The sequence below is a fragment of the Talpa europaea genome, assembly GCF_964194135.1.
Source record: "Talpa europaea genome assembly, chromosome: 3".
NCBI classification, from domain to species: domain Eukaryota; kingdom Metazoa; phylum Chordata; class Mammalia; order Eulipotyphla; family Talpidae; genus Talpa; species Talpa europaea.
This window is the reverse complement of record NC_140069.1, coordinates 19,775,980-19,792,423: the sequence shown is the minus strand read 5'-3', so window position 1 is coordinate 19,792,423 and position 16,444 is coordinate 19,775,980. Positions and strand designations below refer to the sequence as shown.

The window sequence follows — 16,444 nt, the reverse complement described above, 5'->3', positions numbered from 1 at the left end:
TGCACCATGTGGGTAGCTCCTGGCGGGCAGGGATCAAATTCGTGCTGCAGAGGCTGGGGACTGCCTCATAGTGCTGTGCTTAACCCATTGTGCCACCAGGGAGGCCCGAGGGCATGAACATTTCATGAAGGAGAAAGTTATTCACATTTGTGATAGTAACATAATCAGGAATTAGGAGGTTTCAAAAAAATAGGAAGGGGATCTCCCTGGTGGGTTAAGCACCACACTATGAAGCAATCCACAGCCTCTGCAGCACGAGTTTGATCCCTGGTCGGCCAGGGAGGAAACCCATGGCTCTGCAGACCTCTCCTGTCTCTCCCCTGCTCCCCTCAGCAGTGTACTTTGGTAAATCTGATTGTTTTGTTCCCTACTGTCTCTGGTGAATCCTCTCACCCCCTACATCTCTGGCCTGTACCCCAGATCTTGTATGCATAAATAAATAAATAAATCTTTAAAAAACAGGATGGGGTTTATTGATGACCTTATTAATAATTCTAAAAAAAAAAAATGTGCTTTGCTCCTTCACTGGGGAACATAACCCTTTTTCCTCTGGTAAACTTCGTATATCTTGCCCAGATAGTGTTTGTACTAGTCAAACTGCAACAGATATGAATACTTCATTTAGGTCTGGCAAAAACAACCATATCATCTTGGCTGAGTAATGGATATTAAGATGAAGTCCATTCAAAACTGTGACAAGTAGACTCTTGAATGGCATTTTCCTGACCACGCTTCAGAAATGGCTCTTTACACCAAGAGTACTCTGCTCAGTAGGAAAGAACCCAGGTATGCTGATAGCAATCTTCTTTACTGTAGTGAGTTGAATAGTGTACTTTCAAAATTCTATTCACCAGGAGTCTGAAAATATGACTTTATTTGAAAACAGAATCTGTAATGATTACATTTGTAGTATTTTATTATTCAGCTCTAGAAAACAAATATATCTACCATGAGCAGAGAACTAAGAAAAAAATAAAAGCAGAGTATGGAATATAAAAAAGACTTGAATAATATGTCTATGGCTCTGGGTTAAGCAGTATCCACATCACATCTACTCTTGTAGTTGGCCAATAAATGTCACTTATTCCTCAGCTGATCTGAGTTGTTTATATCTTCTGCATCTAAGGGATTCTGATATAGTACAATATCTTTGTTCAAAGCATCTATGGAGAAAACTTACCCTCACAAACAGGAACTTTTCCAGTCCAGGTGTTATCAGATCTACACACTCGATGTTCGGTTCCACCTCCTAAGAAGAAGCCAGGCTGGCAGGTATAAATTAGTGTATACCCATGGGATGGAAGGTCCATTCCTACTACATTTGCATGAGCAGGAGTTTCTGGCTGTTTACAGCTGTGGGCTATATTTTAAAAAGACAAAAATGCTCATTATTTATGGATTGTTAAGAAAAATCTGAGTCCTGAGTGGTGATGTATTTTAGAAGTATGTCAATGCTTTCATATATAAATATATCTTTCAATTGTTATTCTAATGAATCAAGGGAATTTTACCAATGTATATAAACATTGGTTTCATAGGGTAACTTTTTCTAAATAACTATTCATGGACCATAAGAAGATGTAACAGTAAACTGAAGGGAAAAAAGACAAACTGTGGGATAACTACTCTCATAAATGCATACACTATCACCATTCTAGAAATCACAATGGATAAATGCGGAATATCTCTTGAATGGCATTTTCTTGACCAATCTTCTGAAATGGCTCTTTACACCAAAAGTACTCTGCCCAGTAGGTATGAACCCAGGGATATGCTGGTAGCAATCTTCTTTACTGAAGTGAGTTGAATAGTGTACTTTCAAAAATGCAGTAAGATAGCTTTTATATTTTGTGAAATCCAGTTTTTCTTTGAGTTTAAGAAATATTTTATGATTCTTAAATTTGATGATTATTTTAAATTAGCAAAAGGTATTTTCTAGAGTTAAATCTACCTATAGTTCATTATCTGTTGTTCTGATATACTTTCTTTCATGGAAAGTACACTTTAATGACTTTTTTTACATGTGGAATTTTCTGATAATATTCTAGCAGTAACTTTTCATTCATTTAATATTTTATCCTTTTTCTCCAATTTTCCTCCCACTCCCAATTCTCTCCTTTGAGTTCACTACATCTATACTTACCACTCTTACTGGCCTTACCCTCAAGTTTACCTGTTTTGTGCTTTATAAGGATCTTTTTTTTTTGTTTGTTTCCTCTGAACAGATTTACAAATGATTTCCACCTAAACAAGATTACATTTCTTCATTTGATCATATATATAAATCCTTAAAGATGGTCTCTGAAAAATGTGTTCAGTTGACACATTAGTTTGGAAAAAAATAATATTTCTATTTTTCCCCAATGGTGATTCACAAAGCTAAAGTAATAGCAAAGAGTTTGCAATGCTATGCAATAAACATTGAATTATATGGTTTATGCTTAATATAATTCAACTAATGGCAATTCATCCTCATGGGGGAAATATTGCTATGGATAAGCACAAATATGTCTGTCTTTGCTGCATTTTCAATCCCCACATTGTGAACATACTAGAAATTCTGTGATGCTTTGCAGTAACAAAGGCTGTTTATCTTCATTTAAATCATATCCCAAATTCAAGTCCTCAGAGAACTTTGGTTTACTATGAAAGATCTTGTTTCATCCCTCACAGATGTTCTACCATACATGCTCTGAGAAATCTTCTTTTAAGGAATTTTGTCATATTTAAATAAAAGACCATATGATGGGATGTCTCAGTGGAGTGCTCTCTTGCTTTTCAGTATGTGGAAGATCCACAGGGCCTTCAGGAAGAACCAGGATTGTTTGTATTGTGTGAATAAGGGAAGGGTAATTCATGGAACTTATTTGGACTTCAGCAAATCCTAAAAGCTAGATTCAGTTATGATGAGTATTTTGATTCCATCTTACTCTTTTTCCTCTAAGAATTTAGAAAGATAAGGAAGGAGAATGAAAGAGGTAGTTTGGGGGAGAGAAGGGATAAATAAGTCACCAGGTTAGATTTATTTTTAACTGTAAGTCAGAAAATGTTCCTTAGTGACCTTGGGCTTTGTTTTTAATATGTACAGTCCTCTCAACTTAGAGTCAATGATATTTAGGGTATTTAAAAACTCAGGAAAAGACTGAGATAGTATTCAAATTTTAGGTCATAGTGTTCATGAATATTTTCTTTCAGAGAGAAAGAAACATTTTCTTTCAGAGAATTTCTTTCTCACAGAGTTTCATAAATAATAAAAGGTTAAGTGTATCTTTATTGGAGCCTCTTATATCTTGCAGTATTTCAGATTATTGGCACATATGAATCTATTCACTATTTATCACCTGTAAGTATGATGTGACCAAGCTGAATACAGTAAGTTTTCAAGGGGAACAAAATTGTGCCTCATGTTTTCTGATATCTTAAGAGAGAGTGCTCTTCAGTGGGCATAGAATTATGATATAGTAAAAATAAAATTGTTTACATAAGTATATCTCATAATAATCTCAATAACTAATGTGATACAGCAACTGTAAAAATGTGTTTATTTTCATATGTGGAAGGAAATGTACAGGTGAGTCCTAATCCATGATATGTATAATTTTTGGCCATGATACTTACGTATGCATTCAGGCTGAATCCCACTCCATGTGAGGTCAGGAAGGCAAGTGCGTGTTGTAGACCCTTGAAGAAGGTGTCCTTTTTTGCAATGGAACTGTACAACACTTCCTACCTACAGCAAATTATAAAGAAAAAAAAACAAATATTCCAATGTAACTTCAACGATAACAACAACAATGAAAACCTTGGATATAAAAATGTTTCAAAAGATAGTCTGCAAGCTAGAAGCTGTATAGAAAAGAAATTGAAATCTAATCTTTTAAAAATTGGGGAAAAATCAAGACTAGAGGAAAAGCTTAGATCTCTTTATAGGTATATCGTCATTAAATATCTGAGTTCCCAATGCAAATGTAAGTATTGATTTAGAAGAAAATACATGATACCAAAATGTAAATATGCAGTATTTGAATATGGGAGAGACAGAGTTAAACAAAAATAGATCAATGAAGATGGATATAGATATGGAAATAAAGATAATTAAAACACAGGAGACAATAGATATGAAAAGCAATAAATACAATATGAGATTAGAGGCAAAGGGGTTTAGTCATTATTAAATGATTAGAGGTGGAGAATAAGATAAGGGATATTATTGTTTGCCATTTCCACTTTCCCTAGCAATTAGAGTCTGTGAATGCTAAATTGCTGTCTTAGGGCTTAACACCCAGATCCTGTTTTCTGCCTTCCTCTTTATTTCCTACTCTGACCTGTTAAAGCAATATGAAACTAAGCCTAATGTGACATAACTTTTTAAAATTTCCTTTGGACCTTGGGAGTAGATAAATTCTGCCATTTCTCAAAATCCCATTACCACCCAGAACAATGAATGCTACACCAGAAGCATTCAATTCTACTAGCTATTCTCTAATAACATTTTCCTTCTAGTTGTCTCACATTGTTTCCCATAACACCTTCATCTTAATCTTACTACCTTGATACCTGAATTTTAGCCAGGGTTACTACTGCTCAACTCCAGGGAGGGGACACAGTTCACATAGTACCGATATAATCATAATCCTCCAATTTGTGCTCCCGAACATGTTATTTACATACTCTCTAAAACTATACAATATGGTGCTACAGATTTTCACTTTCTGAGATAGCCTAAATAATGTGACTGATCTTAAAGCTTGGCTATTCTGTTCTTCTGTCAAACTGTTTCTACAAACCAATTACCTGTCAACCCAATAATTCTACTTTATTTTAGATCAATGTTATTGGTGCCTTCTTTGACTCCATAAATCCCCCCACCAAATATTGATAATTTTATCTGTTAATTTCAAGAGGTCCCCTTCTTTTTTCCCACAATGTGCTTTAGTCCTTATCATTTCTTTTTTTCTGCATGTTTTTGTTCTTAAAGTTCAGCAGGTATCAGCACTGGAAGACTTTATCAAAAGATATCTGAGCCAATAGAGAGCTTCTGACTATGTAAACCATGGGAAGACTTTGTATTTCTAACAAGTTCCCAAGTAATTCTGCTGCTCCTGGTCAGGGACATACTAGGAGAACTATGGTCATAGACAATGACAATAATCATCTAACAAGTCTCCACTTCTCCAGTATTGACCCAGGAGAGCTGCCAATTTTCTCTTTACATTAGAAATCATGAAATGGTTTGTTCTTTGAAAGGTACATTTGGATTATTTCATCAAATTTTTGCATTATTCAGATATTAGAAACAAATTACACATTTTTTGTTTTTATGCATAAGATTTATTTCTTCATTTCTATAAAGTTCTCAACTCATATTAAGATCACCTTAGATATTAACCAGATAATGTAGAACTAAAATCCATTTAAGGAATTTCTATATACCACTAACACATTTAATAATTATTTTTGTAAAATTGCAAAAACATTGTTCTCCCTCCTCTACCATTCAGGGTATGATCATATACTTCTAAATCACAACAATGTTGAAAACCAATGTTACCTAAATTAAAAACAAGAAAGTTTAAATGTGTATGTTTGCTCATTCATTTGTATATTATATGGGACTACTATCATGCAGAGCTGAAGAATTGGCGCACAAAAAAAGAAAATCACAAATATACCAGATATCTAATATATCAAGTTATACAAATTTATAATTTTTTTATTCAGAATTTGTTAAAGTCAATTAAATCATCAGTTTAATAAAAAAAAGTGCATTAGTAAATAATTATATGAGCAATAAATCAACTTCATAGTATATTTTATACACTGCCTTATCCCTTTCCAACTTTATTCAATGTCAGTTTGAAATTATGGCTTCTTGTCATATGCCTTTCTGACTCCAAGTAATTTCAAACATGCATAATATAATTTGATTATTTGTAGGAAAAAAGTAACATCATAGAAATTTCTATATCTAATTAATTTTTCTAATAAAATATTTTATGCATAAATTATAATTAATCTAGATGTTCAATCAATCATTTGACAGCTACTCCCTTTAACTACCGATCTATTTTCTTCCAACAATTTTTCCAATTTACAATATTTTGGATCAAAAGGAAAATTATGTTGAGTACTCTTTTTCAATATGAGTTTTCCCATAATTCAAAGGTAATTCATTTTTATATGGTCACACTTATATGTATATCCAAAAATCTACATGTCTATATAGAAAAAGAGAATGCATTAAAGAGATTAATAAAAAACTGATTTGATTTCCATTGTGATTACTAAGTTTCCTCTTTCTCTTGTTCCTTCCAGAAGTGAGCTTCCTAGCTGTGATTTTACTAAGTTACTAATTGTCACCTGATTAAATCAGGGGTGTTCACCAAAGTTGGTATATTATTCTCCCTCTGGAAATTTGCAATGGAAATTGAAACAATATATCACTTTCTGTATATGACAGACATGAAAATACAGAGGACACATACTTGGTCACATTGCCAATTTGTACATTTTTCAGACTGATGAGGCCTCTTGAATTCTTCTCCTTAGGGTGTGGGACATACCTGCACATGACTTGTAATGACTTTAGGCTTAAACTAACTCAAAATTGTTACTCGTAAGCAAGAGTTTTTCTAGACTAATAGAGATGTATTTTCAAGTTATATAATACCATATGTATTTTGAACCCACCAATAAATTGCTATCAGTTAAAATTATACAATTTTTAAAAATTCTATTGGCTCTACACAGATTCAATAATTAAAATTAGTATTTTTATATAGACATATCGACCATATTCATTTTAAAAAGTTGATGTACCTGATTTAATATATTTATTAATTTGTAATTTTAATATAGCAATGTAATTACTCTATTTAGACCTTACTATATTTTAAGCGTAGCCCATTCATATTTATCTAGATTGAATACACTGATCTAATAAATATGTATTGGCCAAATAATATGAATTCAAGGGAATTCAGGATTAGATTATCTTTGATATTATATTTTTCAATGATTGTAATAGAATTTTTAAGATGTTGAGTGACCATTCTAATCTGATGACTACTATGAAATCAATCTTATTCATTTCTATTTTCATTATTTTAATGGGTATTTAGTAGAAAGGAGTCATATTCTTCAGAAAATCCCCTCATTTAGTGCACAGACATCAACATAAAATTCTGTTTTATCAGGATATTGTCACTGGGTTTTTCTGTCATCAAAAGAATTCAGTTTGGTCTCTTTGTCTATATGATGAAGACTAGCACTTTTCAGCTAGTTACAGATTTTTCAGTGTTTACATCAATAAATAAAACATTTTATTGAGGTGCAAGTCTAAAGTTTTCTTAACACACTGATACAATAGAGACTAAGACACTTTTTTACACTGTTGTATTATCTAGAGAGACCTGAGGCAAACTGGAAGAATTAGAAACACTATTAAATCAATGGTCATACTGTGCCCAAACTGTAGATAAATGAAAACTATTTTTAGCAGCAAAAAATGGTGCCTTTGATGACTACTGCCTTTAGAAATGGATGTTCTTCAGGTTCACACTGAGTTTCAACAAAATAGTACAATTTAGAAAACCCTGCAATACAAGGCAACTGAGTAATGTGTAAAATGTCAGTTTCATTTTGGAATCAGTATGTGCTTTGGCTCTCTTTAGATGCCTATCACAAAAAGAATATACTGAATATTTACATAAAATCTAAATTGGAAAAGGGAGAACAAAAAGCCAGTCATACATGGTTGGGCATGTTAGAAAATTCTAACACAGACAACCCAACTATGTATTGTATATTAATAGGTTGCAAATTATTTTTCTGAAATTTCCCACATCAATGACAATGTTTGAAATATTTTAGTATTACATACACCTTATAACACAAACATATTTTAGTCTTATTGCCCTATTGATTAACTCCCTTTTTTAAAATATTTTTCTAACTCAGAAGTCTCCCTCTGATCCTCTTTTTTTAAGATTTATTTATTTATGCATACAAGAACTGGGGTACAGGCCAGAAGTATGGGGGATGAGAGGATTCACCAGAGACAGAGCAGGGAACAGAACAGGCAGACTGACCGAAATACATTGTTGAGGGGAGCAGCAGGTAAGACAGGAGAGGTCCGCTGGGCCATGTGGGGATCAAACTTGTGCTTCAGAGGCTGCAGATAGCTTCACGTGCTGTGCTCAATCCCTTGCACTATCAGGGAGGCCCTATCCTTTTTTCATCTTTACTTTTCCTCATAGACCTCACATCTTCCTTATAGTATTTGCTCAATTTTTTCCTCACTTATTTTTACTTTTTCTTACATACTACTACTTGAGAATTTTTTTTTTTAATAAAGATTTATTTATTTATTTATTTTATACACGCATTGGGTACAGTCAGAAGCACAGGAGGGTGAGAGAATTCACCAGAGCCAGAGCGGGGAGCAGAGCAGGCAGAAGGACCGAAGTACACTGCTGAGGGGAGCAGTGGGTGGCAGGAGAGGTCTGTGCGCTATGCGGGACCCTCCTCCGGAGGCCGGGGAGCAGCTGGGGATCGAACTGGCACTGCAGAGGCTGCGGGCAGCTTCTCAGTCCAGCGCTCAACCGCTGCGCCACCGGGGAGGCCCAACTTGAGAATTTTTTATGTTCACAACTATCCCCGATTTTTCTTTTCTTTCACTGTCATGGTAAGTTAAATTGCTTTCTTTTTTAATTTTTTAAAATTTATTTTTGCATAGAAGAACTGGGGTGTAGGGCTGAGGTGCATGTGAGATGATTTACCAGAGACAGAGTGGGGAGCAGAACAGGTGTATTTACTAATTACATTTCTGAGGGAAACAGTGGGGAAGACAGAGGTCTGCTGCACCATGTAGGTTAGTTCCCTAGCTGGGGATCAAACTCAGTCTACAGTGGTGATAGAGCTGAGACTCAATCCCCAGGCCACAAAGGAGACCCTATGCTGTTTTTCCTCTTTCTTTCTTTCTTTCTTTTTTTTTTTTTTTTTAAGATTTATTTTATACAAGAACTGAGGTACAGGTCAGAAGCACGAGAGAGTGAGAGAATTCACCAGAGCCAGAGCGGGAAGCAGAACAGGCAGACGGAGCGAAGACACTGCTGAGGGGAGCAGCGGGCGAGACAGGAGAGGTCTGCCGCGCCATGTGGGGTTCTCCCCGGCCGGTGGGGAATCTAATGGGCGCTGCAGAGGCTGCAGACAGCTTCGCAGTGCAGCACTCAACAGCTGCGCCACTAGGAAAGCCCTAGGCTGTTTTTCTTGAAGATATTACTTTTCCATTAGTTCCCTTTGACTTCCACTTGGTGCCTGTTAACTTTTCTTTGTATGTCTATGAATGCAGATATGTGTGACATCTATTCTGTTTGTGCCAACAGGATTATAAGTGCTTAAAACAAAGAATTCTTTTGATCTTGTTTATACTCAAGGGCAATATTTAAAGTACCCACTTGAAATCCAAATGTATTGTTCTGAGACCCATGCCGTGGTACTCCTGGGTTTTCACATGAAGTCCGAGTGGGTTCTAAACCAAACAATAAAAACAATGTTACTTTAAAATTTATGTTTAAATGTGTATTTGTTTTACACATACCAACAAAGATTGCAAATTGTAGTGGCATATTTCTATGGAAAGAAGTCTGCTTTTTAAAGCAAGAATATCAAGTAGACTGTATTTTATATACATTATGCAATTTTTGAAACTTGAACTTTTGTAATATAAAAACACTTGACATCTAACCAATACTGTGATAAAAAGATGAACATAGAACACATCCAAAGAACATTTGCTGAAGGGACTTTGCTGAATTAAAATCTCAGGTAGGCCAATATTCCCCTCAAGAAGTCAGCTTTCCCTACCCTCTTCCCAGAAACAGAACTCTTAGCTATTTGAATTGTTTTCACTGAAAACTGTGTAAGACTGAGATCTAAGAATGGTAGGATCTGGTAGCCTCTGAATTGGCTACTTTGTATGACAGATAATTTGGTTAGTTTACCTATTGTGGCATTTAATTTTAGGATTACAGAAAGGTACTTAGAGTAATTTTGCAATCAATGTATTTTTATATTATGGAGCAATTTAATGTCTTTTGATAATTTATTATATAAAATAATAAATGAACATATAGTGATAAAATAATAGATATATGCTTATTAACTATAAAGATCTACACTAATGTTAGTATTTAATAATGCTACTATCTGAAAGTGCTTTCCTTTTACATTTTACTTATAAATAAGAAAATTAATTCAAGTATTTCTTTTGAAAATTTTAAATGTTAAAAATATCATTTGTTTTACCAGTTTTCATTTCCAGTGCTTCTAAATGCTTTTATATTTTGAATGTGCTTTTCATATTTAGTCAATTACAGTTTATAGGAAAATAAAGCTATTAGAAGCCACTGTTATCTATTATATCAAAATTACTGAGTGCAATCAACCTTTAATTAATGTTACCTATGCAGTGAGGTGATGAACCACTCCAAGTGCCATCTGCCTGACATATTCTGGTACTTGAACCCACTAATATAAAAGGTGAATTGCAGCTGAATGAAACCTCTGACTGGTATATAAAGCTTTTGCCTTCCCTTTTTCCATGAGCGGGTATACCAGGGTCACCACAAAACTTTGCTGGAAGTGAAAAGAAAGACAATTATAGCACAGATTTAGGATTCATTAGAGAAAAAAAGTCTAGAAGATTTAGGATTCATTAGAGTAAAAAAGTCTAGAAGATTTAGGATTCATTAGAGTAAAATGTCTAGAAACACTACAGTTGAATGGAATATTGCACTAACATGACATGCTGTCCATGGTAATGTAGCAAATGAACTTTTTTAAAGCTGTTCACTACATGAAGAAACACAAATGTATGACTCATTATACATTTGGATTATTATCTATAACATTGTTTGTAATTTTCTTTGTTTTGTTTGACCAGAATCAAATATATTTTTATGTATAGGCTGCAAAGTGGTAATATATTACTGAAAAGCCATGAAATTCACAAATAGCTCAGAAAGAATCAAATTGTAATGATCTGGGTTATAGTCCCCACATTGCTCTCTTTGTAAATGTATATAAAAGACACAGGTCATTTGTTTGATCGTATCCTGGTAAACAATCAGAATACCTATTTCAGTAATATGGTGCCTTTGTCTTTAAAATATTGTGGGGTAGAAGGTTTGAGTGGTTTTTTTTTTTTTTGTTTTGTTTTGTTTTGTTTTGTTTTTTTAAGGGAAAAAAGGCCAGCAGTGTCCTCATATATATAAAAATAAGAATCTCAGTGTTCTACAACAACCACAGGTGAGATGAACTTGACAGGATTTCTAATCAAATTGATCAGATGATGCCATTCAACACATATTTCTTAATTACTAAAAGCCAAACACTATTTTAGGTAGTTGTAAGAACTTGGACTAATCAGTAAATAAACCAAGATTGCTATCCTTATAGAGCTCATATAATTTTGAGGGAAATTAACCATCAATAAAAATAAATAAGTAAATACAATAGCATATGGGAAAGTGAAAAGTCCAATGAGGGCAAAGAATGTGGGAGAAGACCAAGACTGTATGTGTGTGGGTGTGATATATAGCAAAGGGTGGGAGTGAATTTTACATAAGATTTGGGGGCAAAAAACAAAACAAACAAACAAACAAAAATTTAGTCATGCTGACATCCCAGGGAAGCATTTCGGATAAAGAAACAGTGATACCACAGCCCTATGCCTGGCATCCCAAGATGCTGGAGTGAGTAAAAAGTCAGCGAGGCTAGATATTGAGCATGAGATAGTGAGGTATGAGATGAGATCATGTGGTTTCAAATTTAGCAGATAACTGAGGCAAAACAACCTATATTGTATGTTTTCATTTTATTGTAGTAAAAATATATAACATAATTGGTCAATAATCAAATGTGTACTCAAATTTTAAATTTATAAATTCAGCACCTGAAAGCTTATTTTCTTATAAAGCTCATAGTAATGACCACAAATGCTGCCTTCGATGGTTATAAATTGAGTGATCATAAAATGCATCATCCAAATGTACACAGTTTTGAGAGAGAGAAAGCAGGGCTCTAACATATCAGGGCAGTTGGAATAAATTTAAAATTATTCCAGGTAACTGGCATGTATAACTATCCTCATTACAGAATACTTGATGTTGCAAGAAAGATCTCTGTGGAAATTCAAGGCTAGGAGCAGAGTATATGAGGGAGTAGTAACAGGATAAAATAAGATGAGGAGAAAAGAAGTCACATGAGGCTGCAGGCATTTCACTTCTATTCTGAATTAGATGATGACTCTGGAGAGTTCTGAACAATTTAAAAAGTTAACTCTGCCTAACATCAAGGTCATGGGGACAGAGAGTGCTCCTTTATTCCTCACTGGGAAGTAAAGGAAGACTGAGACCAGGATAGAACTGGACATCTGTGAATGAACCTGGCAAATTATGTCCTATAAGGATGTATGTGTCAAGCAGAAATCTGACTCTTGTTTTGTTTTGTACAATTCCAAATCAGTTTCAAAGTCATACTTGCTGGGATATATAGTATATAACAACCAATGTTAAAAAACAAACAAACAAACAAATATTTACTTGCTTACTTAGTAATTTTAGATGTATAAACACAATCAGTATCAAGGTGAATACCCATAAGAACTTAATTTGAATGAACATGTAGAAGTGACAGAGTTGTATTACGGAAAGAGATCTGGAAGTAAACTGGAACATTCATCAGAGATAAATTGCATAGACAGATAATTTTCCACTTAAAATTAGTCTCAGAGGGTATCTGCTTTGAGGAATAATTTTTAAAAAAAAGGAAAAATGCACAGTAACTTATTCTAAAATTTAGTCAGCTCAGAAGGAACATTTGAATTACATGAAATACAACTATTGAATGTTATTAAATATAGATTTTGTATTGAATTTTAATTATGCATTGAAAGAGCTTAACAATTTCATATTCTAGTGAAATTTGAAAATTTTAAGTAACAATATTTAAGCAAAATAGGTCAAAGAGAGCAAGAAAATGGAAAAAATATAATTTTAAGAGTGGAATTTATACTTACGTAAGCACTGTGGTACTTCCCCACTCCAGGTACCATTCCCTACACAGGTCAAAACAGCAGGAAAGGATAGTTCATAGCCTGGAGAACAGATGTAGCTGATACTAAAGCCCCAGTCAAAATTTGTTCCTTCCAACCTTCCATTAGAAATCTGGGGAGGAGTTAGGCAGGTAACAGCTGCAATTACATTAAAAGCAATTAGACACAGCTGTTGAAATATCCTGGGTGTGAAAAAAAAAGAACAATGTCATTAGAAAAGCATATGTGCTAATTTAACCTTTTGGAGGACAATATGATGTGACATGTTTTATTCTCCTGGTAGTATTCCTGAAACATCCCTGGAATTAATCCCTCTAGGATGCAACTATTTCTTGTCAGTATAATGGATACTGATTGTCAGAGATTCTCTTACAAAATAACAAGCTGTCTGACATCTAAAGGAAGGCAAATAGAGGGTGACCTTATAGTTAGTATACTGTAACTGATAAATTATTGGTTTTATATAAAATTATTTTTCAATGACCTTTAGACAGACTGAAGAGCTGGGCTGTTTAGTTAAATACAGAGTCAGATTTGTAGCAAGGAATTTGGAAGTAATTCTGTGACACTGAAAATACAGCCCATGTGTATCTCACTAAAATATCCAAATTGATTTGATTGACCATTTAGATTCATATGTTAAAGTTACTGTATGATTTTTAAATGCATTATTACATTTTTAAATGTTAATTTTATAATTTCTTTCAGTTGTCCTCGAGCAAATATGAATTGTATAAGATAATAGAGAAGAAGGGATAGATTGGTACCAACTTCAAAATCTAAAAAATACGGAATGATTGTATTTTAATGACTAGCAACATATATCACTAATTTTTAGAGTTATACAACATTGTCATTTTTACAATCAATGATATATGAGTTTCTACAATATAAAAAAGTCTGTTCAAATACTTTCATATACTAATTGTATACTTACAGTGACCTGATTCAGAAACTTAAAATATAGAAGACAGACACTCACTGGAATTATTTTTTGTTAGATTATGTCAGGAAAATATTATACTGTCAACTCACAGATATTTAAACAGACACCAGATGAGAAATCTCAATTTTTTTAAAATGAAATTTGCTATAAACAATATAATTTTTCTGACATCACATCTTAAGTATTCTTCAAATAATCAGAACAACTAGCAAAAATTGTAAAAATATTTCCACTAGAAATAAAATAGCATAGAATAGTAAATCTATGCCTATATTGACAAAACAAATCTAGATTACATTATTTAAATAAACAAATTTTCCTTTTCTTTAAGAAAAAAATAAATCTCTTTAATCAGGCTGACTGTTCTCAAATTATAGAAAGATTTTCTCCTCCTCATTCTTGAATGACTTGACCCAAGTGGGCCAGGAAATTAAAGTTATAACTCATCAAGTTTATATTCTTTTTAAAATTATCCATTAATCTAGACAAATAATGAAGGCAACTACATATCAGAGTACATGTATATCTGTTGTTTTGATTCCATTAAGGTTCATTGTCATTACAATAATATTTTTATTGAAATATTTTTAAATCCTATGTATTATTATTTATATGGTTTAAATATAAAAATTCAAGTTATTTTCCATTAACAGAGTAAAAGTGAAACTAAATACAAAAAAACTTTCTAAGTTTACTTAGATGTGTACATCAAAAATAAAATAACGTGATGGTTGTCACTTACAAATATTGAAGAAATCAACAAACCTTTACATGTTGGCATTACTCCACTCCATGTGCCGTTAGTTGTACAAGTCCTTATTCTGGAGCCATTCAATTCCATTGTATAGCCTGGTTGGCACATGTAAGAAACATTTTGTCCAACCACATAATCATCTCCATATCTCAGTCCATTGGCTGGTATACCTGGGTCTCCACAACTGATTACTATCAGTATTGGATTAGAAGAGCAGATGGTTAATGTGGCGTATATTTAATAGAGAAGAGTAGTAAGCATATGGCACACTTAATATATAAGTAGGGAAATTTGTTATTATGTTCATTTTTAATCATAAAGCAAACATATTTAAATCACATACTGATAATTTCTGATTATACTGAAGAATACTTATGACAGATTTCATGCATATGGTTCAGAAATTGTCACTTAGACTGTGAGAAAGCTAGGTTAATATGCTATTATGTTGTACATACCTTTTTAAACCTGCATTGTATGTTCACAGAGAAGCCATCCTACAGAGTCAAGATTTCTAACATAATATTTGAAGTCTTATTTGATATATGGCTACCTAATCTCTAATTTATCAGGCTTGATGAACTAATATATTTTTGCACAGAGTTAGCCAAATGGATGTCATAATAGTTTTAAATAAAAACAATGCTAGAACAAAAAGACTATACCTATTGCATAAATAAGAGAATGAATAAATCTTAAAATGTGAATTTATCACATACAGATACAGATACATTATTTGTGGGACAGGTTCAAAGTGAAAATGCCACAGTTAGGAATAGTGATATCCATTTCCCATTTCCATTATTTTATCACCAAACCAAGCACCTAAGAAATTACCGTTTCCATTTGCTTCTTGAATGGAAGGGTGAGTAAATGTACTCCATCAAGTGCTAGGTAGATGCTTTGGTATTGCCATCCAAAAACTGGGATAGTTCTGTCTTTTTTTTTGCCCCAAGTCTCTATGCACACATTCACCCATGCTTGTGCCCAAGCCCCCAAAATAACAATATGACCCTCGCACTGCCAATGACGAGCAATTGTTAGGTGGAGGGTATCAGCCAGAGCAGGGGTGGAAATGGGCAAAGCAGAGCCAGGGGTTTCAGGCTGTGGGGAGCAAGGGACCTGTAACCTATCACAGGAAAACAGGGAAGAACAGAGCAGACTGTGAGTATGCAGTGGTTCGAACTCTGAGCATGCACACACATGCACACACTCCGTCATCCCATTGAACTTCAATCACAAAACACCAGTTTAAGGGTAAAACTAATGCAGAATTTGAGAGAGCTATCACACAGCACTAAATCTCAAGCACAGGAATCTTCTCAGCATGAAGTGTTATTAATCATACTGGTCTCATGGCCTGAAAGGCTGGGTCTGATTACAAATACTATTATCCTAATATTATCCTAATATTATCATTTATAATACCCAAAATCTTTCAAAAAATAATTGAGATGACATAGAAAAAAGGAATACTTTTAAATATTTAAGAACAAGGCATGACAGAGATTATATGAAACCAACAAAAAACACTGCTGTTTTGAGGCACATAGCTTAAGAATGATTTGAGGAATGCACTGACTAAAAGCTTTCTGGCAGCTAAGAGCTAAGAAAAAAAAAAAATATT

The 16,444-nt window shown here is 33.7% G+C and overlaps 1 protein-coding gene across 1 annotated transcript in view; it reads right to left on the bottom strand.

The window, feature by feature from the left end:
* CSMD3 (CUB and Sushi multiple domains 3) overlaps positions 1-16,444 on the bottom strand; it is a gene marked incomplete at both ends in the record, with an annotated part of 827,299 nt that overhangs the window by 16,688 nt on the left and 794,167 nt on the right. The window contains 6 exons of the mRNA XM_084229760.1: positions 1,181-1,360; positions 3,619-3,730; positions 9,459-9,532; positions 10,465-10,638; positions 13,082-13,255; positions 14,829-15,008. Coding sequence (XP_084085886.1) covers positions 1,181-1,360; positions 3,619-3,730; positions 9,459-9,532; positions 10,465-10,638; positions 13,082-13,255; positions 14,829-15,008 — 894 coding nt within the window. The remainder of the gene's footprint in view (positions 1-1,180; positions 1,361-3,618; positions 3,731-9,458; positions 9,533-10,464; positions 10,639-13,081; positions 13,256-14,828; positions 15,009-16,444) is intronic.